Source organism: Canis aureus, chromosome 5, assembly GCF_053574225.1.
Source record: "Canis aureus isolate CA01 chromosome 5, VMU_Caureus_v.1.0, whole genome shotgun sequence".
NCBI lineage: Eukaryota > Metazoa > Chordata > Mammalia > Carnivora > Canidae > Canis > Canis aureus.
Window position 1 is genome coordinate 85,133,380 of NC_135615.1, and position 27,147 is coordinate 85,160,526.

The window sequence follows — 27,147 nt, forward strand, 5'->3', positions numbered from 1 at the left end:
CCCTGGCAAGCCAGCTTGAACCGGCCCACAGTGCTACTGGGGAGGGGCACAGGGCATGGCTGGCGTGCAATTGCACAAAACTTTCCTGTGTCACCTACTTCTGTTCCCAGTGACTTTTTCTTGGACAGGAATTGATTTGTAATCAGAAAAAGGTAGCACTCAGGACTCCTGGGTGGCTCAGCAGTTGAGCATCCGGCTGTGGCCCAGGGCGTGACCCGGGGGTCCCAGGATTGAGTCCCACATCGGGTTCCCCGCAGGGAGCCGTCTTCTCCCTCTGCCTGTGTCTCTGCCTCTCTGTGTCTCTCATGAGTAAATAAATAAAATCTTAAAAAAAAACAAAAAAAAGTTAAAAACAGCACTGAGATGCACACTGGTGTATGCACAAATCCGCTCAAAAAGGTTGCCCGAGAGACAGATGAGGCATGCTCGCTTCTGGGGAGACCTCTAGCCAGGGCTGAGATGGGAAAAGGATTAAGATTTGCACTACATACAGGGTCCCTGGGTGGCTCAGCAGTTGAGCGTCTGCCTCTGGCCCAGGGTGTGACCTCGGGGTCCTGGGATCAGTCCCACTCAGGCTCCCCGCAGGGAGCCTACTTCTCCCTCTGCCTGTGTCTCCGCCTCTCTCTGTCTCTCAGGGATAAATAAACAAAAAACAAACAAACAAACAAACAAAAAAATTCACACTACATGAATTCACCCTGGATCACTAAAAAAAAAAAGAAAAGAAAAGAAAAGAAAAAAAAATTATTTAAAATTATCTTTAGGATGCATACACAAAACCCCCTGAATGTCTTTTTTTTTTCCCCCTGAATGTCTTGGAAGCGACGACCTCCAGCCCTCCTTAGCCTGGGAAAATGGGCTTTTACAGCCTGGCCACTGCCCACGCCCAGCCAACCTGCATTCTCTGATCCCATCTGTGCTTGCTGGCTCCAGCCGCCTGGCCTGGAGTCTCAGCTCCTGGGAAGCTCCTCCCCGTCCCACGTCCCAGGTCCCAGGTCCCAGGCCCTGCTTAGCTGGCATCTGCTACCAGCACTTCTCCTCGGCGCTGCTGGCATCTGGGGCAGGTTAATTCCTTGGGCGAGGGGCCGTCCCGTGCACTGTAGGGTGTTTAAGAGCAGCCCGGCCTCTGCCTCTGGGTGCCAGTAGTACTTGTCCCCCCTTTCCTGGATGTCACAACCAAAAATGACTTCAGATAATGCCAAATATCCCCTGGGGAAAGAAATCACCTCAGCGAAGAGGCGCAGCATCGCACAAAACACTGGTGCTTCCCGCTACGCGCAGGTTTTCCAGCCACCGGGCGCTTATCACACTGAGTCACTGTGAACCGAGCTGCAGTTGAGATTCGTCCCCGCTGCCGACTGCAGGGCCGGGGTGTGTGTGTGTGTGGAGGGACCAGACGTCTAGCAAAATCATATTCAAACCGCTGCCCCTCACCACGGGCTTCTGAGAGCTTCCTCGGCTTCCCCGAGCCCCCAGGCCTCGCCTACGAAAGCCGCGGCAGCCGCCCGGTCCGCAGCGCTGGGTGCCTGAACCGGGCCACGCCCAGCCCGCAGCGCGACCGACAGACGCCCCGTTAGTAAGCGCCCGAGGCGTCATCAGTGCCCGGGGAGTCTGTCCAGGGCAGGGCGCGGGCCACCAGGAGTGCTCTGCTCTCCGGCCTGTTTGCGGGGAGGGTGGTCAGCAGAGGCCCCGGGGAGGAGGGGGCACTTGGCGCCGATCGCACCCCAAGCGACCAGCACCGCGCTCACGTGTAAGGCTTTGCGGAATACGTGAATGACAAGGGGACACACACGACTGCGTTTGGGAAACACAAGTCACCAAGACTGCTGACACAGCCTTCCTTGCCAGTCACCGGCCCTTAAACACCTCCCCGTGGACATACTCGCCCTGACACGTGCACACTCGCCCCCCCCCCCCCCGGTCCCCCCGCCCCCAGGATCTCCCAACTCTGTGGTTTGAATGACCTTTAATAGAAACTCTCCTATTTCCGACTGTCTGTTCCTCTCTCGGGGGGCATCCGGGACAGGGCGATCCACTGCAGTGCGTGCACGTTGCAATCCCTCCCCCCACGCGGAGGATGGAGCTGTGGCATCGACAGCTGTCCCGTTCCCCGGGAGATTTTCTGAGTCATCATCTCCAGGGAACAACGTTCGCTCCCACGATGGGAGCCATGGAGGAAGGGGCTTCAGCAGCCCCGGGGGGCGGGACGGGGGCTGGGATCTGATCCAGGTCTCTGTGTCTGCCCCAAGCCTGTAGCAGAAGTCCTGGGGCTGCAGCTCTGCTGGGAGAAGCTGGGGGCCGCCTTCTCACCCCTAGGGCTCTGGGCAGCTGGCTGAGCCCCCCTTCCGCTCGAGTCCCGCCCACGGAAAAAGCAGAGGAAGAGGCCTGGGCCTTTCAGGAAGACGGTGGGAGAGGACGAGTTGCTACAGAGCGTTGGGCAGGAACAGTGTCTCCGTGGGCTGGGCCCGGAGCACCAGGGAAGCCCCAGCCGAGGGGGTGGGCTCCGCCTCTGGCTCGGGGCCAGATCTCTCCGATGGCAGCTCCAAGAGCAGTGGATGGAGGTCAGGAGCCTGGAGGCCAGGAGCACGGGGCCCCAGGAGCTGCTGGGCAGTGGTTGTTGGCAAAGACGCAGAGGTCCAAGGTGGCCCGGCCCAGCCAATTAGGGGTCGACGAAGGACACGGCGATGTAGCGGGTACCCCTGGTGGTGGGGAGCCCCTCGTGGTAGTGCGTAAGTCGCCCGGGGTGCATGAGGGTCCAGCCCTTCCGTGGGGCTCGGATGGAGCAGTTGTAGCGCAGGAACCGACAGCCCCCGCCCTGGAAGATGGGAAGCGTCAGTCCTACCGGAGGCCGGGCCCTGCCCCCGTTCCACGGCCGTCTGAGCCCCTCCGAGCCCAGGCAGCCCAGTGGCCCTGCAGGGACAGCGCGGGCCTTGGAGCCAGGCAGCCGTGGGCACACATCAGTGATGTGCTTTACTTTGTGACCCCCGGGCCTCAGTTCCCCCTTCTGGGAAACTCGCAGGGTCATGAGGCTTCACTGAGATGAGACAAGGTAGGAGCTGAGGGCCTGGTTTCTCAGCCTCAGCACTGCGTGGACATCTGTGGCCAGAAGATTTTTTTTTTTCCATTGAGCCAAAAAACACGTGGCATAAACTTTCCCGTTGGAAACATTTTCTAAGTGCGCCACTCGGTGGTACTAAGTACGTGTGTGCTGTTGTACAGCCCTCGTCGCCAGGGGCCGGGTAACTCTCTCTTGCTGGGGGGCTGTCCTGGGCACCCTGGCCTCTCCTTGCTAGCTGCCAGCAGCACCCCCACGGTTTCACAACCGAAAATGTCTTCGGATATTGCCAATGTCCCCCGGGGGTAGGGAGGACAAAATCGTCCCCTTAGGAGAGCCCCTCGTACATGGTGAACTCTCAAAAATGTGAGAGGTGTTTGTACGTGTGTGTTTTGCCGCGGCCGGCCCAGGCCTGAGTCCCCGAAACACTTAGAAACAGCAGCTCATGGAGGGAGTAAGTGAATGAGTCACACCCAGGGGCCTCCCGTGGGGGCTTGAGGTCCCCGGAACTGTGCCCTCTCCCCGCCACGTCCTCCTGGTCTCCCCAGCTCTCTCCTCCAGCCACAAGCCTGAGCCCCACACCCGGACTGACCCGGTCCCCCCATTCTCAAAGCAGCCCTCTCACTTCCAAGAATTACAGAAACCCTAAACTCCTCACCACGAACGGCTCTCGGCCTTGGGTGCTTACTGGGCGTCCCCGAGCTCATGGGATTCTCGCAGCATCTACGCAGGGCGCTCTACGTTTCCCCGTCTAAGACACCAGCAGACTGACAGCCTAAGGGACATGCCTGAGGTCCCAGAGCTGGCGGGCGGGCCCCAGGTCCACGCAGCCCGACCTCTGACCTCCTGTGCCCCTGCATCTAAAGGCCTCTCCTTCCCTCCCTCCCGACAGCACGGAGGCCTTCCCCTTCCCGCAGCCGGGCGGGCACCCTGTCTCTCAGGTTCTGTGGCGCTGGGTCCCCGGGCCCCGCTGCCTGCTTAGCGGCCCTGCGAGCTGCTCACCTCGTAATCCACGCCCACCCGGTTCAGGGCGATGTTGATGGTGAAGGTGGAGGCGTCGTGGTGCGGCATGAGCGAGGGCTGCTCGTCGGGCTTGTAGCGGACCACGAAGGCCAGGTCGAACTGGGCCTGTGTCGGGGGAAGCAGGGGGGGGGCCGCTGAAGAGGAGAGGCAGGGGTGCACAGAAGGGCCCCCCCCCGCTGGCCTCACGGGACGCTGGCACCCTGAGGGCAGGTTTCACGCTGCGCTCCCCAGTGCCTGGCCCCGGGGAGGCTGTCAGAAAAAATGTGCAGGGGGAGGACCGGACAGAAGGATGGGAAGGAAGGGAAGGAGAGGGGGTGGAGGGAGGGGGTGGAGGGAGGGACTGTATCTAACCCTGACAACCTTCGGTGGCTACTAGGCAGGCGGAGGCAGGTGTCTGGAGAAAACGTGTGTGTGAGGCAGTGACAGGGAAGGAAGGAGGGGGAAAGCTAAAGGGGCAGGCGCCAGGTGCTCAGTGGAGAGCCCCAGAGGAAGGTGTCGCCGAGGCGGGATTTAAGGACGTGGGGGAGGAGTCAGGGGGGTGACGAGGTGGGCTGCCCCCACTCTGGACTCTTCCAGAAGCTGACACCCACCCCCAGTGTGGGGGGAGGCCTCACTCCCACCTGGAGACCAAATATTCAGGCCTCTCCCTGAAGCAGAGAGGGACTGGGGACTGCGCTCTCTGCTTTCCCCACTGCCACCCCGCCCCCGTCCCCCCACTGCCTCGCAGCCGCTGCCTCCCTGGTGCGCCCACCCTGGTGTAGTAGCCCGGATAGAGCTTCTCCGTCATCGGGGCGATGTACTCCACCAGGAACTTATGCCACTCCCGCTCGAAGCTGATCTGGTTCATGTGGATGTCGATGGTTGGCACGTTTTCGTAGCCGCCCTGGATGCGGTTGTCCTGGAGGTGACCAAGGAGGGCGGGGTAAGCGGGATTCGGAGAGGCCGCCGGGGTGCAGCCTGCTTCTGCCTGCCCTCCGCCCCTCCCCGCTGCTCATGCGCACATGCGCTCTCTCCCTCTCAAATAAAATCTTTTTTTTTTTTTTTTAAGATCTTATTTATTAATTCATGAGAGACACAGAGAGAGAGAGAGGCAGAGACCCAGGCAGAGGAAGAAGCCGGCTCCATGCAGGGTGCCCAACGTGGAACTCGATCCCGGGTCCCAGGGGTCATGCCCTGGGCCAAAGGCAGATGCTCATCCACTGAGCCACCCAGGCATCCCTCAAATAAAATCTTTAAAAAAAAGGAATTTAAAAATGCTCCCTGAAAAAAAAATAAATAAAAAAAATAAAAATAAAAATGCTCCCTGAACTTGGGGTGCCTGGGGCGTTCAGTGGGTGAGGTCATGACCTCAGGGTTGTAGGATCGAGCCCCACGTCGGCTCCACGCTGAGCATGGAGTGGAATCTGCTCAAGATTCTCCCTCCAGGCTCCCTCCTGGCCCCCTCTGCCCTCCTGCCCTGCACTTTCCAGGATGAGCACAGGTGCAGGATTCCTCCTCCGGGGAACACACAGCCTCTCAAGCCCACAAGCCACTTGCTTCTGCTTTCTGATGAGTGTGGCAGGGATGTTCCCAACCCTCCCTCATCCCACAGCGGCTCCTCCCTCCCCCGTTACACACTCAGTCTGGTGAAGGAAAAGCTAAATCATCCTAATCACGAAACAGGAACTGGAAACCTAGCAACTGAGGGTGAAGGCAGCTTAGAGACCCCCGCTCCATCCCATCGCGATGCCCTTAGACTCCTAAGTGCCAGGGCCCCCATCCGAAGAGCCCCAGAGAGGCTGGCCAGGTCAGGGAAGAGCGCCCCGAGGGCAGGTGTGTGCGGAGGCCCCAAGCCCCAGCACCACCCCACCTTGTTATCTCCCAGAGACCACTGGCCGTAGTGCTCCATTTCCTCTACCAGCTCGTCACACGCTGTCTCCGTGAAGATGGGGAACCAGTAGACGTCCGGGCAAGGCTGGGGAGGGCGGGGACTCAGTGCCAGGTTCCAAGGGCCCCGCTGCCCCTTCCCCCGGCCCCCCGGGGCAAGGCCTCCCATGCAGCCCAGGCCCTTCACTGCAGCCTGGTCGGGGAAGGCCGTGGAGCTGGGCGCCAGCCCTTCCCGGCCGAGGCCCCTCACGGGCTCCGGGCCCCGCAGCTTCTCGCTACTCTCCACAGCGGAGAGCACATTCGGGGATGTCTTTCCTCCTCGCCTGGGTTGCAGGGGAAACCCAAGGTCCCAAGGCCCCTGCAGACTCCGGCTGGGAAGCACCAGCAGGAGGGCCATCCTACTACCCTTTCTCTTGCCCAAGCGCAGCCCGAGCACCCAGTGGTGCCTCCCGTCCTCCCCTGGGGCAGTGGTCTCCTCCCTCTGCCCTTCATCCCCCTCAGCAGATGCTAGAGGTGCCCCGTCCTTACCATCTCGACCAGCTTCCCGGCCAGGGCTTTGGTGTAGTTCTCGTGGATGTACTTCTCCTTCCAGTCCTGGGGTGTGGGGAGGGCAGTTGGGCTCCTCAGGCCTGGCCTGGGCCAGCAGGGCTCACTCTTTGCCCAGCTCCACGAGATGCTCTAAGAGGGGGTTCCTCCCCCGGGGCCCCGTGCGACGAGGGTGACTGTGTGCCCGTGAGAGCTGGGTCTGCACATGAACCTACACGTGTGTGCGTGTGTGTGCCACACGCTCACTACGTCCAAGAATGCTGTCCACACTTGCTCTCGCTCTGGTTTTCATGACCCCCCAACCCCCCGCAGCGAGCGAGGCTGGGGCAGTGTATCCACTGAAGGGACAACAGAGGCCCCAAAGACTGAGAGGCTCAGCCAAGTCACCGCAGACGGTCCACAGGCCAGGGCCTCATCCTGCTCCCTCCTCCGCCACTAGACGGCGCTGCCTCTGCAGGGCCCTCCCCTCCTCACCCTAACGCAGCTCTGTCCCCAGGGTGGCCCCAGGGGCGCCAGCCCTTCTCAAGCAGTGCAGGAGGCCCCCCGCCCACCGCAGAGTCACTGGGGTCCCTCCCCCCGCCGCCCACCCAGCTGAGCCTCACCTCGGGGTTGCTGAACACCTCCCACAGGTCGTTGTGGAGGTGGCTGGTCTGGTAGCTGTCCAGGGACAGCAGGTGGCCAAAGGTGTGCCGGTTGGTCAGGAACATGAACACATCCTGGGGAGAACAGGCCGGATGCACACTCGCCCCCAGCCCCACGCACGCCCCCCGAAGGCTCGGCTGCAGCCTCCCCTGCCCGGGAAGCTGGTGGTCAGGGAACCGCGTGAGGGTCGCCCCATCTCATCTCCCCAGCACCCAGCCCAGGCCTGACGAGGGGCACAATGAAGGAAGGCTTCCCAGAGGACCGGACGGAGAGAGAAGAACAAATGTGTAAAAGCAAAGGATGGCGTCCGATCCTCAAGTTTTGGGCCTGGCGAAACGTCACCACGCTGCCACCTTGAAACGGTAACCGTGGGGACACACTGGGTGGGGCACAGCCGGTAGGGCAGGGTGTCTCCTGGGCGCCTGGAGTGTATTTAGGTGGAAAGTTTAGTTTTTTCCGGCCCTGGTAAAAATGTAAATAAAGCAGATGGGTGCAGAAACTGGGTCCCCAAGGGCCGGCTCCCATGCCTGGAGTCCCAGGTACCCCCACGCCCCAGGCCCTGACATCTCCAGGTGTGAGGCAACAGAGACACCTCCCCATCGAGACGGCCTCCTACTGCGCAGCCTGGGCTGACCTGCTGCCGGATGTTGGCACAGAAGGCCATGTCGGGGTCCAGCCTGCTGTGGTGGAACAGGTCCGTGTGCTGCAGCTCGGCCCGCAGGGCACTGCCCTTAATCAGGTAGATGTTCGAGATGTAGGGCACGTTCCAGACGCCACTGAGAATGAGAAAGGAAGATGGAGGGGACCACAGGCTGGGGACGGGGAAGTCAAGGCTGGGAGGGCGCCCGGGCCCAGGACAGCTGTCGGGAAGTCCTTTTGTGTGTCTCCCCTGCCTCGGGCCCAGCAGGAACTCGAGGGCAACAGGGACAGGTCCACTGGGGGAGACAGATGAGGGGTCCCCATCCCGCAGGTACTCACACACGCCGCCCCTGCACGATGTCCACATAGTCCTCGGAGCGGGCGTAGTAGCCATCTGCGCTCAGCGCGCCCCAGAAGTTGGACCACAGCCTCCCGTGGCGGGTCATTAAAGGCGCGATGACGTTCCTGAGGAAGGGAGCACCTCAGTGGGAGTCCCTCTGCGCCCCCCGCCCCCTGCCCAGGGAGCCTGGGGCAGATCCGACCAGGTCGGGGATGGAGAGGACGCCTTTCAACCTGCCAGCCCCTTGGGGTGGGGCCTGGCCAGCCGGTAGGGGGCCCCTGCGATGGGCAGCGGGAGCCGAGCAGAGGCAGGAGGTGCGGCAGCGAGGGGGAAACAGGCTGGACCGAGGCGGGGGTGCAGGGCTGCGGCCAGCCCAGGGTGGGGGCCCCAGGTGAAGGCAGAGAAGGCAGGCAGGGCGGGCCCGGAGGGGAGCCCGGGCTCGGAGGGGCTGCCTGCTGGCCGTGGGCACCCCCCAGCCTCACTTGTTCTGCTCGATCAGCAGGCGCAGGGTCTTAGGCTCAGTTAGGGCCACGTCGGCATCCACGCTGAAGTAGTAGGTGCAGCCCCGGTCCTGTCGGCACAGGTCCCTGCAGGCCGGGTCCCCGGGTCAGCGCGGCTGGGGCTCTGGCGCCAGCCTCTCACTGACCAGGGTCCCGGAGCGGCCCGGCGGCCGTGCTCCCAGGCCCGCCCCCTCCACGAGCTCAGGGAGCCAGCCAAGGGTCTTCAGAGGGCTCAGGCCCGCCCGGTGAGGTTGGGACCCGCAGCCCCCTGGCCCTGAGACCCAAACCCTGAGCTGCGAGGCCAGAAGACGAACCCCCAGAGCTCACTCGGCCACTGGCGCCAGGTGCTCTGCAAACTGCGGTGCTGGGGACAGCACGGCCCCCGACAGGTCCCTACGCTGCCCCGGGCCGGGGCGCCAACGGGTCCTGCCCTTCGGAAGCACAGTCTGGTTCCCCGGACCCAAAGCCTTACAAACACGTGCTCTTTTTGTCTGGCCCGGGGCTGCGCAAACCAGTCCGTGGTCCAAAGCCAGCCCGCCGCCTGGGGTCGGGCGGCTCATGCGCTCAGGACCATTTGACATTTTTAAACGGTTGGGGGGCGAAAATGAAACGAAGTGATGCAGAAGCCCCACGAAATTCATACTGCAGCGTCCGTACATAACGTGGGGGCACAGTCACGGCCGTGGCGCCGCCAGCACAGGGCTCAGCCACCTCCCGTCCCCGGCTGGGCCCGTCCTCGCGCGGCCAACACGGATTACTCTACTCGTTTGAGTAATAAGGGAAAAATCAGAGATGGTCTGTCAGCATTTATCCACTTCTGACCCCACGGTTCTTCGTCTTTCTCTGACTTCTCCTTGCCCCCAAATGACACTGCTCAGCCCCACCCAGGAGCGCCCGGGTCAGCAGGGCAGAGACCATTTCCCCATTTGACACATGGGGATGCTGGGGCAAGGGGGGGCAGGGACTTGCTGGGGACACACGCAGACTTCTGAATGCTGTCTCTTGGCCTGATGCTCCTGATACCATGGCCACCCCCACCCGGTCCCCTCCCGCTCCTGGAGACAACCGTGGCGCGCTGGCCCCCAACTCACGCGCCCATGTTCCTGGCATCAGCATTTGCCACCCGAACCTCGGGGCCCACCAGTTTCACGGACTGGTACTCGCTGCCGTGCTCTGCCAGGAACTGCTCCACCTGAGCCTTGTGGTGTTGCTCCTAGGGGTAGGGGGTGGGAAGGTGATGAAGGGAACACAGGTCCCACCCCCAGGGCCACAGCACCCTCGGCTACTGCAGGCCGCTCCCCTTCATGCCCGGCAGGCGCCACACACGGGCTTTCCTAACTCCAGACCTCTGCCCCTGCAAGCCCCTCTGCCCAGAGTGCCCATCCCCAGCCACCCTTGACCACCCTCCCCTGATCAGGCCAGGCCCACCCTCCGTCACTGGGGACAGTACCCCCAACCCTACAGGCCCCATATGCAGAGTCATTTATTCTGGTCCAGAGTGCGGCCCAGGAAGCTGCCTCGGTGCAAAATGCTCCAGGTGACCCCGCACGTGGCAAAACAAGAGCCCACACCCGGGCTCCTTGGATGAGGAAGCGGAAGGAGCAGGATCCTTAGAACCAAACTCAGGATCCAGAGCAAAGCCCGGCTCTGCTACCATTAGCTGCGTGGTCTGGAACAAGCCACTTGCCCTCCCCCACGGGGTCACTGCCACAAGTCAGATGGAGCACACGGATGGACCTCAAAGGCCGCCGGTGACGGCTCTCTTCCGCTGCGCCAAGTCACAAAGTCACCCCTCACGGGTGCCCTGTTTCATGTCTGCAGGGAAACTGGAGCCTCCCGGGGCCGGGCCCATACCCTCTCCCTGTTTCCAGGCAGCACAGCTGAGTGAACGTCTGAGACCCAGGTGGGGCCATGCGTGGGGCCCTGGGCACAGGTGCAGCCCCTCGGGGCTGAGACGTCTCAGAAGGGGTGACGCCAGCCGGGGCGGCCCAGAGAACGTTAAGGAAGAGAAGCAGCCTTGGCAACCGGGAGGACTGGAGGGTGTGCCTGGCGCCCCAGTTAGGGAAACTGGGGTAAGCAAAGGCCGAGGTGGGACTTTATGCAGCGGGAAGGAGAGGGAGGGACGGAGGGGCCTCTCCCCAGAGCAGCAGGCGCAGGGCCCTGCCCGGTTCCCCAGGAGGGACACAGGGAATGGAAACCAATCTGCCTGGGAACCAAATCACGAGGGATGGATGAGGCAGGGAGAGAACCCGCGCCCACGGTGGCTAGGGGCACCTGTCATGCGCCTCCCCACCCGTGGTGGGCACCCGTGTTCCACGGGCCCACACGGTCGGCACTACCCTACCCCTACTTAGATGAGAGAACTGAGGCACAGAAGGCAGGAGGCACCCAAGGTCACGCAGCCCACGCGAGCAGCGGCGCTGGGATTGGAGCCCAGCCAGTCGGCCTCAGGTCAGGCCATCCGGGGACGCCGCCCACTGCCCACCGCGTCCACTCGGCCCAGGTGGCGGCGCTGCCGCGAGTGCTTGGGTGCCTCAGGCCGCCCGGTGAGCCTGGGCCTTCGCCGGAGCCACACGCCACCCCGGCAGCGCTGCTACTCACGTGGTTGTGAATGAAAAGCCGCATCTGCTTCCGGGGGTAGTGGAGGCGGAGCAGCCGTCGGAAGAACAGGGACAGGAACGGCGTGGGCTGTTCGATGAACACGCCAACCAACACCGTGGGCAGAGCTTCCTCCTGCATGGGGACAGGGCGGCACAGGGTCTGGCTAGGCCCACCGCTGAGCCCCTGGGTGGCCGGAGGGAGCCCAAGGCAGAGCCAGAGGGGTGCAGACTTCGCAGGAGAGGGGCCTGGGCCTGGGCGGGGGGAGGGGGGAGGCCGAGGCAGGGAGCAGAAAGCAGCAGGAGGAGGCCCCTGCTGGGCAGACTGAGCCTAGACTTGGATCCGGGACCAGCTGCCGGCCCGCTGGCGGAGAGCCCGGCTGGCTCGGCTCTCAAGTGAGCTACAGACGAGGAGGAAGGTCGGTGAGGTGACAGGCCTGTGGGAGACGACTCAAGCTGAAGGAGCCAGGACTTGGCATGGCCGGGAGGGGAGGGGGGTGCGAGCTGGAGCACATGTAAGCGGAGAAGGCCTCCAAGAGGAGGTGCTGGAGTGAAGAGGAAGACGGAACCCCAGACAGAAAGGTGAGCCCTTTACCTCCCGCCAAAGACCGTCTTCTCCCCGCCCAAGAGGCTCGGGCCCCTCCTGTCTGGCAGCCGTACCCCAATGCCCCTGAGGCTACGCAGGCCCTCGTCACACACGGAGCAGCCCGTCTCGAAGGTCCAGAAGCGTGGGATGTAGTTGCCCAGGTAGTTCAGCTGCAGCTGCAGGGAGACATGGGGGCTGAGACGCGGGGTACGGGCCGGCCCCTCCCATCTGTAACCAGAGTCACGTCCCCCTCGCCCCTGGGGGCAGGAAGGTGACTTTATTTGCAGCAGGTTTTGCAGGGAACATTCCGTTCCCTTTGGAGATCACCAAAACTGCTCTGAGGGCAGAGGTGGGACCCGGCACCCTGACACCCCTTCGTCTCTGGGTCTGCCTGGAGCCAATGCAGACGGCTTGTCCCCCCCACACCCCCTCAGCAGCCCGGAGAGTCCAACTGAGCAGCTCCCAAGTGGGGCGGGAGATCTGCTTTAACACTCCCCCCGTTCTCTCCGGGCCACGTGATTCTGACCCGGTGGGGGCACGGAGGGGGCCGCGGACCACACCTGAAGCAGTGTGCTGTGAGCCAGAGCTGGCCCCCCAGGCCCCATGGGGTCTGGCCTGCACCCCAGCCCCTTCTGAGCTCCAAGAGCACAGGAACCAGTCTGTGCTGCTCAGGACTGACTGTGCCTTGTGTCCTGCTGCAAATATTCAGTAAACATTTGTTGCATGAAGAAACAAGTCTGCCCTGGGACGACGGGGTACGGATGCCTGGGGCAGCCCAGCGGAGGCCCAGCTGGGGACAGGGACCTCCTCTGCGCCCCGAGGTTGAGCAGGGAGGACCATCACAGCCACAGGAAGGAGACAAGGCACCACGCTGAACTCAGCTGTGAGGACAGAGGCAGGGGGGTGGCTCTGCCCCCAGGGAGAAGCTGTGGGCTCACGGTGGAGCACACTCGGGGTGGAGCACACTCGGGCCTCTGGCCGCCCCCTCTCTCCCCCCAGGGGCTGGGGCCGCTCTCTACCTTGGTGGGCCCATTGCCATGGATCAGGACCGGGAGGGTGTCGTAGGCGAGGTTCCTCGCTCTCACGTGGCCCATCTCAAACTTGAGCACGACCTCATCTGGGGATCAGAGAGCACAGACACACCCAGCATCAGGCCCGGGACCGGGCTCAGATCCTAGCTCCCACTCGGGGCGTGCTCGGGGTTATAGCGCTTCTTCGAACCCCACATTTCCTCATCTGTAAAATGGGGGTAGGAGTGCAAGGGTTCCGTGTGGGGCAAGCGCTTAGCATCACGCCTGCCCATGGGGAGCGTGGACCCCACGGCAGTCCCTAGGATTTACTGTGAGGACTTCTTTGAGCCGGAAGCAGGGGACAGGACACAGCGAGTCCTGAAACATCCCAGGTCCAGCAAGAGCTCAGAGAAGCCCGGGCACAGTGCCCGGGGGCAGCTGCTCTGGGAGACGGGCGGAGCGGCAGGGAGAACACCCCGGCCCATGTGGAAGTCCGGGGCAGGGTCGGGGACAGATCCTGTGCGGTGGAGAGAGCAACTCGGGAGGACCCTAACCCCCTTGCTCTGACCCCGTGAGACACCAGGAGAAGCCGCCTGTCCCCTGCCCAACAGTTATAAAGGCAGAGGGGCCTCTCGTCAGAGGCCTGGAAGACGCCAGGAGGGAGGCCCTCTGTGTGGGTGATCATGCAAGGGGGCCCTCGCTCCCCCAAGAAATGCTCAGGACTCGGCTTCTAAACGTACGTCCGTGCACTCCCGGGAGCCACAGACAGAAGGGTGCGGATGTTTCTACACCGTCCCAAGGAGGGAGCCATAGGGCTCATTAGATTTTTCAAAAAGTAAGATTCCATCTACCCCATAAAATCACCAATCAGTGATTGGACCTAACTAAAGATGGGAAAACTGAGCTTGAGAGAGAGAGAGAAAGAGAGAGAGAGAGAGAGAGGCTTGCCTGAGGTCACCCAGGAAGACAGGCCAAGGAATGTCATGAGCAGTCATGGGTTTAGGGCCGGCCCAACGGTGCTTCTGGTTCTAAAGGACCGGGCACCCTCTCCACTTCCCAAGCCACCCATCACCCTCCCGTCAGCTCAGCCCCCACGAGAGCCCAGGAAGCCTTCACTTGGGCGGTGGGAGGGCAGGAAGGAGGGGAAGCAGGCCCACCTGTTAAGAACCACAGCTGTGGGGCAGGGGCAGGTACCCGCAGCGAGCGGCTGCCCCCTGCGTCAGCATCCCGCAGGCTCTTAAAGTGACCCCTGGGCCCTCCATCCTCGACCCCACAGAAACACAGCTCTGCCCCGGGACATCCAGGTGGGGCCCTTGAGATGCAGCAGGCGACTTCCCGGCACAGAAGCCATGCAGGAACCAGCCCATCCTCCTCCTCCTTCTCCTCCTCGGGTCCAGGTCCTGCCTGGAATCCTCACCTCCTTCCTGGCATCCCCCTCAGGATCCCCCCCACCCTGTGGGGCCACTCACCCAAGGCTCCATCCAGGTTCTGGAAGATACGGCAGCGGTGGTCCAGGGTGATGTTGATTCGCTCCTGCAGGAGAGAGGACACCAGGCTGCAGCAGGGACGGGCCTGGCCGAGGGTGGGGGACCTGCCCTCCCACTTCTGCTACTTCCTCTCCCTGTCACACCAGGGCAGCCAGGAGCCCTGGGACCTATGGGTGCAGTGGCTCTATTCGCAGGGAACTGGGGACTTTCGGAATCGGAAGGTAACTAAGGAAACAGCCGGTTCAAGTAGAACAATCACTGTAACAGATGCTAGTTTTTTGCTTTACTGTCAATCACGAAGTACTGCAGGTACATTAGTTAATTTAATCCACACGACACATGGATTTTTCCTTACGGGAAAGTACCGCCATCCCTACAGGTTTCACAGGTTTAAGAAAAACCAAGGCACAGAGAGGTTGGATAACTCGCCTAAGGTCACACAGCTAATAACTGGCTATGCTGGCATTCGAACCCCAGGAGCCCGGCCCCAAGGTCCCCTGTTCTCTCCAACAGAAAGCTGCGTCTTTAAGACTTAGCTGGGCCCCACGGAGCCCTGGGCCAGGCCAAGGAAGGCAAGTGGCACGCTAGGCTCGGCCCTCATCCCTGGGCTTCTGCAAGTGACGTCATTGGAGGCAAAGGGGAAGGAGGAGGAAGGACCGAGTTTAAAAGTTCACATTTCTACTGCGCAAGTCCAAACGCTCCATTTCCTTATTTTGTGGATGATGAAGACTGAGGCCCAGAGAGGGAAGGTGACTCGCCCTAGGTCACACAGCACAGAGCTGATGGGGGTTGAGGGATAAGCAGGCGAGAATCCAGGAATCTGGACCGTTCAAGGACTCGAGTTTTATATGTTGGCAAGTTGAATTTAAATTTTTAAAAATGGGGATCCCTGGGTGGCGCAGTGGTTTGGCGCCTGCCTTTGGCCCAGGGCGTCCTCCTGGAGACCCGGGATCGAATCCCACGTCGGGCTCCTGGTGCATGGAGCCTGCTTCTCCCTCTGCTTGTGTCTCTGCCTCTGTCTCTCTGTGTGACTATCATAAATAAATTTAAAAAAATAAAAAAAAAAAAAGAAAAGCTTAGCTCTTTAAAAAAAAAAAAAAAAAAAAAAAAAGGGATCCCTGGGTGGCGCAGTGGTTTAGCGCCTGCCTTTGTCCCAGGGCACGATCCTGGAGACCCGGGATCAAATCCCACGTCGGGCTCCCGGTGCATGGAGCCTGCTTCTCCCTCTGCCTATGTCTCTGCCTCTCTCTCTGTGACTATCATAAATAAATAAAAATTTTTAAGAAAAAAAATAAATAAATAAATAAATAAATTTTTTAAAATGTTAAAAAAAAAAAAAAAAAAGAACTCCCTGAGTTCCCTGCCGCCCAGAGGACACTGGCTGGTTTGGGGCGACACTGGTCCCGACACACCGTCCTCAGTCCCCTCAATGACCTCTCCTCAAGACAGGCTCAGAGGTCGGGGCACAGATCCGGCCAAGACCTCACCGGCCCCCCAGAAGCCCCCCAGACGGGGTGGCGGGGGCAACTCAGCCCGTCGGTTCCTTTCAACACCATCACTACAAACACGAGGTCCTATGCTCCCGCCTCCCGGACTTGAGGCTCCACGAAGGTGGGGACCCTAAGCGTCCCATTCACGGCCACGCCCCTGCCCTGCGCCGGACAGCGTCTCACACGGGCGCCCAATAAGTGGCCACTGGATACAGCAGGGAATCGGGGAATGGACAGATGGGGTGTCGATGCCCAGGCCTCGGGGGCCCTGCTTCCCACCCGGCATCAAGGTCCAGCATCGAGATGCCACAGCTCCCCTCCCCTGCCCCTGCTCCTCAGCCCTCCCCGCTGCCCCTCACCCTCTTCTCAGGGTCCAAGAAGATCTGGGTGTAAAAGAGCTGGTCGCTGTCGCTGTCCTGGCCTTCCCACTCAGCCACCAGTTTGCTGAGGCTGGGGGCATAGCCGATGAAGCCTGCGGGTTGGTGGGGGACACACAGAGAAGAGCACTCAGCCTCTGGGCCCTAAGTCGGGCGCCTCTTCCTGGCATCCGCTCTCGTTCACCTCCCACTCTTTTACCTCCCCTGAGAAGTCCTCCCGGACTGAGTGAGACTGACGTCTAGAGGCTGAAAGCACCTGCCAGCTAATGCCACCCGGTGACACGCTCCCGCTGAGCTCACAGGGTCAACGGTACCCACTGATCCGCACAGCTCAGGTGCCGGGCACCACGTAGGTGGTGAGGGGGTGGGTCGGACCAGCAGTCCCCGGGAGCAGAGCTGGTGGGGCACAGGCCTGCAGCCCCCTGCCTACACTTATCTGGGAAACGTGGCCCAGAGAAGGGCAGAGGCTGGGCCAGGGTCCCACGGCGCCTGTGGCTTACAGGGAAAAGTGCACACAGCCCCCTGGCCACGGTGCAGACGGGTGAGGAGAGAAGGGGGTGGGGGGGGGACACCGCCAGCCCTGGGCCAGGACCAGGCCGCCCCGACTAGGCACGCTCTCCCAGCCAATGGGAAACCGAGGCTGCAGGGGGCAGACAGAGGAACCCGGGGGGGCAGACGGAGGAACCCAGGATAAAATGCAGACTGTTCCCCACGCAGTGGGAAACCACTGAGCGATGCACATGGATTTGTGCCTGGCTGCTGGGCAGGGAAGGAACGGGAAGGGGTGAGGACAGAAGCTGGCAGGGCGGCAGGGCGAGGGAGTGGGGCCAAGGGTGCGGCCAAGAGGTCTTCGCAAGTGGGAGTGGGGTGACCAGCCCATGGGCTGGGGGTTGGGGGCCGAGGGAGGGTATTCAGGGGTGCCCCAGCTTGGTGAGGGTGGCTGTGGGTGTTCACAAGACGAGGTGGACTGCAGCGGGGCGGTCCTGACAGCGGCCGAGGGACCCCAGCACCCCCGACTCCTCACCTCCAGAGCCCAGGAACCTCTTGCCGTCGGACACGGCCGGGTACTTGGCTTCCAGCCTGCGGTCCGGGTAGATGAGCTCCTCGGCGGAGAAGACCACCTGGCCCCTGGCCTGCCGGAACTTCTTCAGGAGCTCTCGAGGCCCCGACGCGAACACCACGTCATAACTGCAGCCACAGAGGGGAGAGCGGGGGCAGGGCAGAGGTGGGCAGGGGCTCGCGGGCGGCTGTATCCCGAGCCACCTGTCGTCTCCGGCCGGGCCCGCAGCATTTCCACCCCACCATGCGCTCCTCACACTCGAAGCACGGCTCACCCGACCCGGGCAGGCCCCCTTGCCCGTCTTCCCACCACCAAAGGGCATGGTCTCTTCTGGGCTCCCAGCCTCCCTAAACCTGCAGGCAACCTTAGATTGCGATCCCCCCTCACCCCCGCCATCCCGCAAGGGCCTCATTCTAGAATATTCCATTTCTCTACCCAGAAGCCCCCAGCCACCTACCTGTCTGTGAAGAGAATGACCAGGTCCTCCTTGTCCGCGTGCTTCTCCAGAGCTTTCTTCAGCAGCCGGACCTTCAGCCCTCCGCCTGCCGACGTCCCCTTCTCCCCGGTCCAGTCCTCCCCCAGGCCCAGTGCCTGCACAGAAAGGCCCCTTCACGTGGGCTTTTGGCGAAAATCTACCTTGAGGCCCCACCTCCACCCCCACCGGTACAGTGACCACGCCTGCCGCCGTCTATCCAGCATCTCCTGCCTACGCTGCGGGGACAGCACCCTACAGTGAGTGAGGCTGACCAGGCTGGGTGCGGGTTCCGGGTCACGTGACCTGACCATCCTTCCCAGAGCCGTGGGTTTGGGCCTGTGACCTAAGCCTATGGCCTATCAGCGTCTCCCCTGAGACTCTGCAATTCGGATGAAGAAAAGGAGGTCTAGTTCTGCTAAGGTTGGGAAGCTGGGGCACGAGGGTCTGGCTGGTGGCAGAGAGCGCGTGTCTGCAAATGAAGACCAACAGGACAGGACCCAGAGATGGAAGGACAAAGCCCTTACCATGCAGCCTGAAGCCCTAGATCCAGCTACGCCTGAAGCAGCCCTCTGCTTCAACCCGCATTCATGTGTGCTAATCCGTTTTCTTTCTGGCTGAACACCACTCGATTGCAAGCTGTGTAGACAGTGCCACCGTCTGCCTCCTCCATCATTTTATCCCGGGCGCCTAGCACTGTGCCTGACTGAAGGAGGCACTCGGCCGAAAGGAGGGGTGTCTCCCTGCAGGGCTAAGCCCCAGACACAGCAGACAGAAGACGCCAGGGGGACTGGCCCTGGCCCGTGTTTCTTTACAGCAGTGTTTACACGGCTGAGGTGTCCAGACGACTCAGGGGCGTTGGTGGAGATGCTGGTTCCCAGGCCCTGCCTCCTACCAGCCACACCCCCTCACGCGAGCGACCCCACAGCCTCCTCCTGTCTCAGTTCCCCCCACACTCCCAGCTCCAGCACCCCCCAGACTTTGATTGTGTTCTCCCCCTCTTGCTTTTCCTAACTCATCCTCATCTTTCCGGCTTCCAGAAGCTTCCCTATGGCTCCCAGTGTGCGAAGGGCAAAAACTCGGCTCCTGGATTCCCCCACCCCCGGGCACCCCTTACCTGGATCTTGTAGTTGAAGAACTGGCCTGAACGCTTGAAGCGCCGGAACCCTTCGGTCTCCGTCGTGGCCACCGTGAGGACTAACAGGTTGTCTATGGACAGACAAGGGGGTGGTGAGCAGGAGTGGAGCAGGGGAGAGGAGGTGCTCGTTCCCAGATGTGTCAAGTCCTGGAAGGATGTGTCCTCACGTCCACGCATTACAGACAAGGGCCCAAGGCCCAGGTAGGAAGGACGTGCCGACGGTCACCCAGCTGGTTAATGACAGAGCTGGGACAGAACCAGGGTCTCCTGGGGCTCCTGCAGGGAGCGTCCAGCTGGGAACTGACCAGCAGGACAGGAGGCGCCTGGACCTAGCATCTGGGGGGGCTGGGTCTCAGTGGATCCAGGGGGCTCTGGCCTCTCACCAGGGCCGAGGCAAGGACTGGCCCCAAACACCGACCACCAGGAGGACCTCTCCGGCCGATGCTGGGCCCGAGTGCAGGGTCGGCCGCCACTCTCCGCGCCTAGGCCCGGGCACACACTGCTGACTGAGCCCAGCGGTCTTCCCTGCTGAGCCTCCTGGGACTTCACCCCCCGCGGGAACCGACTTGAAATCCTAAGCTTTGACCATAGCAACTGCACGAGCCTTTTCACAAGAGACCTCTCTCAGGCTTCACCTCTGCAATAGAACCTGCTGGAAACAAGTCCCCAGGCTGCATCTCGGGGAGCCCTGGGAAAGTCCCTTCCAGATCACCATCTGACGCTGTGTTACCTGAGAGGCAAAGGCTCCGGAGCTGGCCTGCCTGGTCAGAATCCCAGCTTTGTGAACTCGGACAAGCCCTGACTTTTCTGGGCCCCAGTTTTCCACTTTGTACAATAGGGACGATGATCGTACAGAAGGAGCATCTGGTCAGTACAGCACAGGACTCTTGATCTGGGGGGTTATGAGTTCGAGCCCCGCGCAGGGCATAGAGACTACTTAAAAAAACAACAACAACAACAGTACAGTAGTCCCTCCTTTATCTACGGAAGACACATCCCAAGACCCCAGTAGATGCCCGAAGCCGCAGATAGTACCAGACCCCACATATACGAGGCTCTCTCCTATATGAACACACCTATGAAAAAGTTACTATAAATTCGACACAGTAAGCGATTTGCAATATAAAATAGAATAAAAATACCCTGCACGGGTGCCTGGGTGGCTCAGTCGGTTAAGCATCTACCCCTGGCTCAGGTCCAGATCCTGGGGTCCTGGGATCGAGCCCTGAGTCATTGTTGCTGAACTCCCTGCCCGGCGGGGCATCTGCTTCTCGCTCCCTCTGCTACCACCTGCGTGTGTGCGTGGGCATGCATTCTCTCTCTCTCTCTCTCTCAAAAAAATCACAAAACCAAAAACCAAGCAACCCTACACGATGAGACGCGGTGAGGTGAATGCAGCACCGTGACAGTCGGGCTGGTACTGACGTGTCCTCAGAAGGAGGCTCATCTGCTGCCGGACCATGGTTGTCCGCAGGTAACCAAGACCGTGGATATGGGGAGACCTCAAGGACTGCCGGACTAATTCAGTGAGATCAGGCCTGCAGATACCCCGCTGGGCTGCTGGCACCTGCTACGAGCTCGGACTGGTCCTGATCACTGAGAGGCAAACACCTTGCTCCGGCATTCAAGGCCCTCCCTGATTGGCCGGGTGCCCACTCGGCAGGCCCAAGACCCTACCACCCCGGGGCTCCTCGCCTTCTACCCCGGCTCCCTCCCACTCTCTCTCCTTTCTCTAATCTTCCTCCGAGTCCCAAGACCAGTGAGAGTGACACCCCTTCCCTGTCAACACCTCTATGAAGCCTTCTCAGATTTCTCCTGCCCTCTCTCCTGCCCTTAGAGGCAGGACCCCCCCCTCCCCTGCTCTGCCGCACTCACTGCTGCTTCGCTGGGCTCCGGGACGTGATGCTTTTCTGGGTGAACGGACACACCCGGTGGCCAGGCCAACACAGGCTCGTCAGGCCTTCCCATACACCCGACTCTGGGAAAGCAAGAGGAGCCGGGGCTGGAGGAACAAAGGGGTCCCGCGGGGGGTGTGGGGGGGAGCTGGCTGAGCGGCAGAGCTAGGCAGGCGCTGGCCCCAGGGCAGGGGGTGGCCTAGCAGGTCTGGGCAGGAATCCACTGGAAGTGGGCCCAGGGACCTGGGGAGCAAGGGGGAGGGATTCACCAGGCAGGTGTGGAGGGGAGGCCTCCCCCCAGACCCCGGGGGCCAAGACAGGGGTGCTGCCCACACGTAAGCTCTTCCCAGGATGGTGAAGTGTCCCCCCAAGTGAGGAGGGGAGAGTCGCCAGCTCGGAGGCCCTCCGGTCCCTGGCACGGGCAGCAGAGCGACAGGAAGAGTGTCACATTTCATGGATGGAAAAAGCCAGCATGTGTGTCTGTGAAAGATGCTGGATCAGGGCTCCCGGAGTCAGGCTGCAGGGGGAGGGCTGAGGGGACCGGTGGGCGTCTCCAGGCTCCGCTCTGGAGTCCCCTCTACCAAATAACCATACAAAGTGGCTCACCTCTACCAACACCTTCGACACGCTGGACCTTGTTCTAAGCACTTTACTGGTCCTAACCCCTCACCCCCGCCCCCAAATCTACGCTTAGAAACCAAGGCTCAGGGCACCTGGGGGGCTCAGTGGTTGAGCGGCTGCCTTCAGCTCAGGGCATGATCCCGGGGGTCCACCGGGGTCCATCGGGCTCACTGCAGGGAGCCTGCTTCTCCCTCTGTCTCTGTCTCTGCCTCTCCCTCTTTCATGAATAAATAAATAAAATCTTTAAAAAAAAAAAAAAAAAGAGAGAGAAACAAAAAAAAGAAAGAAACCAAGGCTCAGACATGGTGAGTAACTTGCCCCAGGGAGCCAGGAAGTAGTAGCAGCAGGATGTCGACACAGAAGCCTGGATCCAGAGTCCCCTCTCTTAACCTCTGCACACACCGCCCAGGCCTGGACAGGGACCAGCTGGCTGCCTCCCCGTCCGTCCGAAGAAACCACAGCTGAGGTGGCTGAGAGGACAGCAGGCCACGCTGGACCCCCACCCGCTCAGCCTACCCCTTCTGTGTCCCCGGATGGTGGCAGGTGCGCCCCTGGGGCCTGAACAAATCTAGCACCTGCCTCCCCGGCCGAGGACCCGACCAGATCACCCACCCGGTCCGGAGGGTCCCAATCCTGCCTGCGTGACAGCATCACAAGGGAGGCTGTGAACCTCAGACTCCAGGGCCCTGGCCTGGGGTCTCGCATGGGCCCAGGAGGCGGGATTGTTCCTACTGCTCCCAGGTGATTTCTGAGGCGAGCCACATTTGGAAACCTCTCATCCTGGCCATCCCTGGTCCTGACTCTGGGCTCCAATGCAGGTCCCAGGGGACGGGGGGGGGGGGGGGTCCCCAGCCAGAGGATGATCGGCAGGCCCTGCCCCCAAGGGACCCTGGGGTTACCTCTCAGCACCGCTCACCCCACGACAGACGCCTCACTAACCCAGCCTTCGCCCCATCCCCTTGTCCCTTCTCATCAAGAGGTCTTAGTCCTCCAGGAAGCCCCCATCATCTCCTCCCCTTACCCGGTGTGGCGTTGGGGTGCCCAGCAGGTGACGCACCAGCACAGACCTGCCCCTCTCCCTTCCCAGGCCACACTGACATCTTCATTTCCTTGGCCTCCCTCCCCCTCCCTGTGGCTGGGACTGGGTGTGACTCAGGATGTCTGGGTGTGCACTGTCTGGCCTCGGGGGGCCCGGCCCGGGGAGGGGAGTCCAGTAGGCACTGCCACCTGTGAGCCCTTACTAGACGCCACGTGCCACGCAAACTGTGTTACATTCATTCTCACACGTGGCCATCCACAGCCCCGGGGCAGCGATGTTCCTGCCCCCCTTGTGCAGGTGTGGAAACTGAGGCAGAGAGAGGCTAAGTAACGCCCCCGCCGCCGAAGGTCATGGAAGTTTGACACGGGAAGCGAATGGGCTGCGGTTCCCCACGCCCGTGTCCCCCATGTCCCCATTTCCCCATGCGGCATTCTGGAATGCTGCGGACCCACGCCGGCACCCACTCTGGCACCCACGCCGGCACCCGCAGCGTGGACGCTCCGCGGTCAGGAGGCAGGCACCCGGCCCAGGGCGACGACAGGAGGGGGTTCCCTGACACCCAGGGCCGCACCGGGCCCAGCGCGGCCTGACAGCCTCATCTGTGAGATGGGGTCATGACAACGGCGGTACCTTCCTTGCTCCAGAGACTGGCAACGACTGGAGGAGCTCGTGTCTGTGAGGTGCTGAGCGCAGGGCCCAGCCGCGGCCACACAGGCCTTGTCACAGGGAACGTCCCCGAGGGGAGGACATGTGCGGGCCGAGGGGTCCCGGGTGCGGGGGCCTGCGGGCGCAGGAAGTCACCTCCCTGGGGTCCCAGGGGGCGCTGGGGGCTCCGCCGCAGCCAGGCCTCTCCTCCCCCCGCAGCGCCAGGCGGGGGCCCGCAGGCAGGTCAGGCCCGCTCTCTGGGACAGGCAATGAGTGCAGCTCCTCCCCCTTCCCCTTCCTCCATCCTCACCCCAGCCTCGAACTGGAACGGAAGCCATCAACAGGGTGTGACAGAGACATGCACTTGGCACCCAGGGCGCCCAGGCTGACTCCCCGGGTCCTCCTCAGACATGCCCCCCAACACACACACGTGCACATGCCCAGCTGGGTCACCCTCGCCCCTGGGGCCTTTCCACTCCCCGAGTGGGACAGTAGGATCCAGAAGCCCTGCCCTCGCCCTACCAACCTGGGCGGGGGCGGCCGCCAGGGGCTCCAGATGGTCCTTCCTCTCCAGGGCCAAGCCAAGGCCGCGGGGACAGGCGGGAGCCCAGGGAGAGGACAGCGATGGGAGGAGGGTTGCATCTCCCCCCTAGACTGGGCGTCTACCGAGGTGAGGAGCCTGTGTCCTCCCCTAAGCTGGGAGTGAAAACTCTCTCGTTCTCTCCGTGTCCCAAGCGGTGTGTGTCTGGGTGGCTGCAGGGATGGACAAGCTGCCAGGAGCGCTTCCCTGAACCTGCCCCGCTGGAACATTCCTCAGCGGTGGCCCCATCCCAGCCACCTGGTACCGCTGGGCGTCCCAGGCCCAACCAGGGGAGGGAGGCGCTGGCCTCTCCGGGGGCTGCTGGAGTGTCCCCCACTCCTGACACCAGTCAGGGGGTCCACTCCGTCCTAGCCAGCGGCTGAGGGGCCCACCTCAGCTGGGCCTGGGCAAGTGGAGCAGGCTCCTCTGGACGGCATCTCTAGGCAACAGCCCCCCGGCCCGCACCCCCCAGGCAGGGGTCAGCAGAAATGAGCAGTGGATCCGAGCCCCAGTCAACGCCTCCACCTCCAACCGCCTACAGCGACGGGAGACCAGGTACTGAACCTGCGGGGGCCTCGGTCGTGCTATCTGCAAAATGGAGCCAATGATTCCTTACTTATCAAAAGGGTCTGAATGGAGTAAGGGAAGCAAAGAGCCTCAACGTGACAGCGGCTTGATATAGCTCGGGTCTGGTAACCTCAGTCGAGTACCTCCTTACTACCTACAGGTGCTCTACCTGGATCGTCTCAGCGACACACCGAGTCCTGCACCCTCCCTCGGTGGGGGCTACCTCCTGTCTACTCTGTCCCCTCCCATCACTGCTGCTGGGGTCAGGGCACCTGGGGCCCTGCCATTGATTTGGTCCCTCTGACTCAATTCTGTAGGCCTCCTTGTGGGCAGCAGGAGTTTCATCTCCTGGAATGGTCTGGGGATGGACGGGGACCACACTGGCAGAAGCAGGGGAAGAGAGGCCCAGGAAACAAACGCTATTACAGGACTCCTGGCTCCCGACCAGCGAGTGGGCCCAGGCCACAGGCCTTTTGCACACACCACCAGCCCAGCCCTGTGCTCAGCGCCTCCCTCACTGGATTTTTTGACCTGATGTACTGCCCTGCTGGGATACTCCAGGAAAGCAGGTAGTGCTGAGTCCAGGGAAGAACATGCCTGCATAGGATGGGCTGATCCCTCCCCAGCAGGCCTCATCCCTTGGAATCCTGGCGAGAGCGCTAGGACTCGGGTACCATCGCCCCCATTTTGCAGGCTAGAATTACCACAGGCTTTACCACTGGGAGATGTGTGGCTTTGGGCACAACCTGGGACCAAGGAGACACTCCGAAATGGGGGTTCCCATCCCCTCCCCTGGTAGGGTCTGCTATACCACCATCCTGCCCTGTCGGTTCCCAGGTTCCCAGGAAGGAAGGTGGAGGAAGGTGCGGCCAGTGGCTCGGCTTCCCTGGAGCTGCTCCGTCTACACCCTCCCCGGGGCTCTCGGGGGTTCAGCAGGCAGCCCTGGAGGTGGCCAAGGGCAGCAGCACCCACTCAGGACGGGGGACCCATAAGAGCCGTGGAGTCCAGCAGAGCACCCAGCCATCCAAGGCTGCCCTGCGCTGGGCAGTCAGCGCACCTGTCTGAGCCCGTTTGCTCCTGCGGGGCCTGGAGGGAGTAAGACCCGCCCGCGGGGGCGGGGGCGGAGCAGGCCACAGAGGCCTCCCCACAGGGTACCTGGCTCGCGGGCCACTCCCCACCCCGCGGCTGTGCGGCCTGGCGCTCCCCTGAGCCACACACACCTGGGTGCCCCTCCTGGCTCCAGGGCAGGTGAATCCACCCGACTTTAGTTTCCCAGCTGCAAAGGGGGGGGGGGGGCGCTGGAAGAGCACAGCCCGGAGGGCCGGCGCCCCGCGAGCCCCGTGGACGGCCCCTCGGCTCCCTCCCGGCTGCGTGGGGCAGTGGGGTCCGCCCTGGTCGCCAGCGAGCCCCCGGCCAAGTGGCCGCAGCCGGATCCGCTGGGAGCGCGGGCCTCCGTGCAGACCCGCGGCCCCCGGGCGGCCCCCGCCCCGCCCCGCCCCGCCCCGCCCCGCCCGCGCTCACCCTCCGGCCTGGCGTCGCCCTTCGCTTCGGCCAGCAGCAGCCAGCCCAGCGGGGCCAGGAGCAGCAGCGGCCGCATGGCCGGGTCGGGCGCGTCCTGCCGGCCCCGCGGCGCTCGCAGGCTGGAAACTTCGCGACGGGGCCGGCCGCCCGGGGTGCCACGCACGGGGCCCGCCCCGGGGGCGGGGTCGCGCCGCCCCTCCCCGCGCGCCCCTCCCCGCGCCGCCCCTCCCCCCGCCCCCTCCCCGCGCCCCCCTCCCCGCGCGCCCCTCCCCCGCCCCCCTCCGCTCTCGCTCCCCCCCCCCGCCCCGCCGCCCCGGGGAAGGCTTTCCCCGCAGGCTCGCCCGGAGCTGGGGCGGCTCCCGGGTCCCTCCGCCGGGCCGCGCTCTCCTCCCGGAGCTCCTCCCCCGCGGGAAGCGGGCGGGGGCCTGCAGGGGTGTGTGTGTGTGTGTGTGTGTGTGTGTGTGTGTGTGTGTGTCGGGGGGCGTCGGAGGCATCCGCAGCCCTGGCGAGTCCCCCCTGGCCGCTGGACATGCAGAAGATGCCTCAGCATCTACCAAAAAAGGAAACCACTTAACCCGCCTCTGCGTCCCTGGGCGACGAACGGAACCTCGAGCCAAGGAAGGTCTGGCTCCTGAGGCCTCCGCGTTAAGTGAATGAATGAATGAATGAATGAATGAATGAATGAAAGGGAGGGAGGGAGGAAGGAAGGAAGGAAGGAAGGAAGGAAGGGAAGTGGCTTTCTTCAAAGCCCCACAAACCACTCGAGGGTTTCCAGAACCAGGGCTCCTGGAGCAGATGCCAGCCTGGGGCATCCAGCTCTGAGAAGCGAAAGCATCCTCCCTTCCCTGGAAGAGGCCCTCAGACACATCTGGGAGCCTCTTTCCAGCAGATTAGGCTCCAGAGGCGTGGGTGGTGGGTGCAACTCTGGGTGGGCAGGGGCTCCTCCCCCAACCCCTGGGGGGCAAAGGGTGGAGGGAGGGGCATGTCAGGGGTGCTAGCAACATCACAGAGTAGTCCAGGCCCAGGTGCCGGGGAGAAGAGAAACCAGACTGTTTCAGCAGGGGAAATCCTCTACCAATTTGATTAAGTGGGGAAAAAAAGGAAGTGCGCTATGACCTCACTCAGTAAAAATAGTCTCCCATGGATACAATAGAGACAGCAAATGACACGCAAATGTTTGCAGTGATTATTTCCAGGTTGTGGGACTGCATATATGTATAATTATATAGTGTATATCATGCATTATTTCCTGGTAGTTTTTTTATTTATATTTTTCATTGTTTCTTACCATTTTTTTTTTTTTGCAATTAATATGTCCTATTCGTACAATCCAAGCAAAACCAACATATGTTATTTTTAGAAGATAGAATCCCTGGGAACGTGGGATCCCTGGGTGGCGCAGCGGTTTGGCGCCTGCCTTTGGCCCGGAGCGCGATCCCGGAGACCCGGGA

At 62.2% G+C, this 27,147-nt stretch overlaps 1 protein-coding gene and 1 long non-coding RNA gene across 3 annotated transcripts; one reads left to right on the forward strand and one right to left on the reverse strand.

The window, feature by feature from the left end:
• Nucleotides 1-1,949: 1,949 nt before the first annotated feature.
• PLOD1 (procollagen-lysine,2-oxoglutarate 5-dioxygenase 1) lies at nucleotides 1,950-25,855 on the reverse strand. Of its 2 annotated transcripts, none has more exons than XM_077899612.1 (19): nucleotides 25,697-25,855; nucleotides 18,808-18,899; nucleotides 17,676-17,809; nucleotides 17,183-17,346; nucleotides 16,141-16,253; nucleotides 14,274-14,337; nucleotides 12,814-12,911; nucleotides 11,869-11,970; nucleotides 11,213-11,344; nucleotides 9,703-9,824; nucleotides 8,594-8,698; nucleotides 8,111-8,236; nucleotides 7,767-7,908; nucleotides 7,093-7,206; nucleotides 6,473-6,538; nucleotides 5,928-6,032; nucleotides 4,830-4,976; nucleotides 4,058-4,183; nucleotides 1,950-2,815 (listed from the first exon to the last, which is right to left on the reverse strand). In XM_077899612.1, the coding sequence occupies exons 1-19, from the start codon at nucleotides 25,770-25,772 to the stop codon at nucleotides 2,660-2,662; spliced, it is 2,184 nt and encodes a 727-aa protein (XP_077755738.1). In that variant the 5' UTR covers nucleotides 25,773-25,855; the 3' UTR covers nucleotides 1,950-2,659. The 2 variants fall into 2 exon arrangements, with proteins under 2 accessions (XP_077755738.1, XP_077755739.1); XM_077899613.1 differs by lacking the exon at nucleotides 25,697-25,855 and adding an exon at nucleotides 21,437-21,521.
• On the forward strand, nucleotides 11,218-20,158 carry LOC144314937 (uncharacterized). The gene is made up of 2 exons (XR_013380783.1): nucleotides 11,218-11,790; nucleotides 17,658-20,158. It is a non-coding gene; the product is annotated as an uncharacterized LOC144314937 (long non-coding RNA).
• Nucleotides 25,856-27,147: the final 1,292 nt, after the last annotated feature.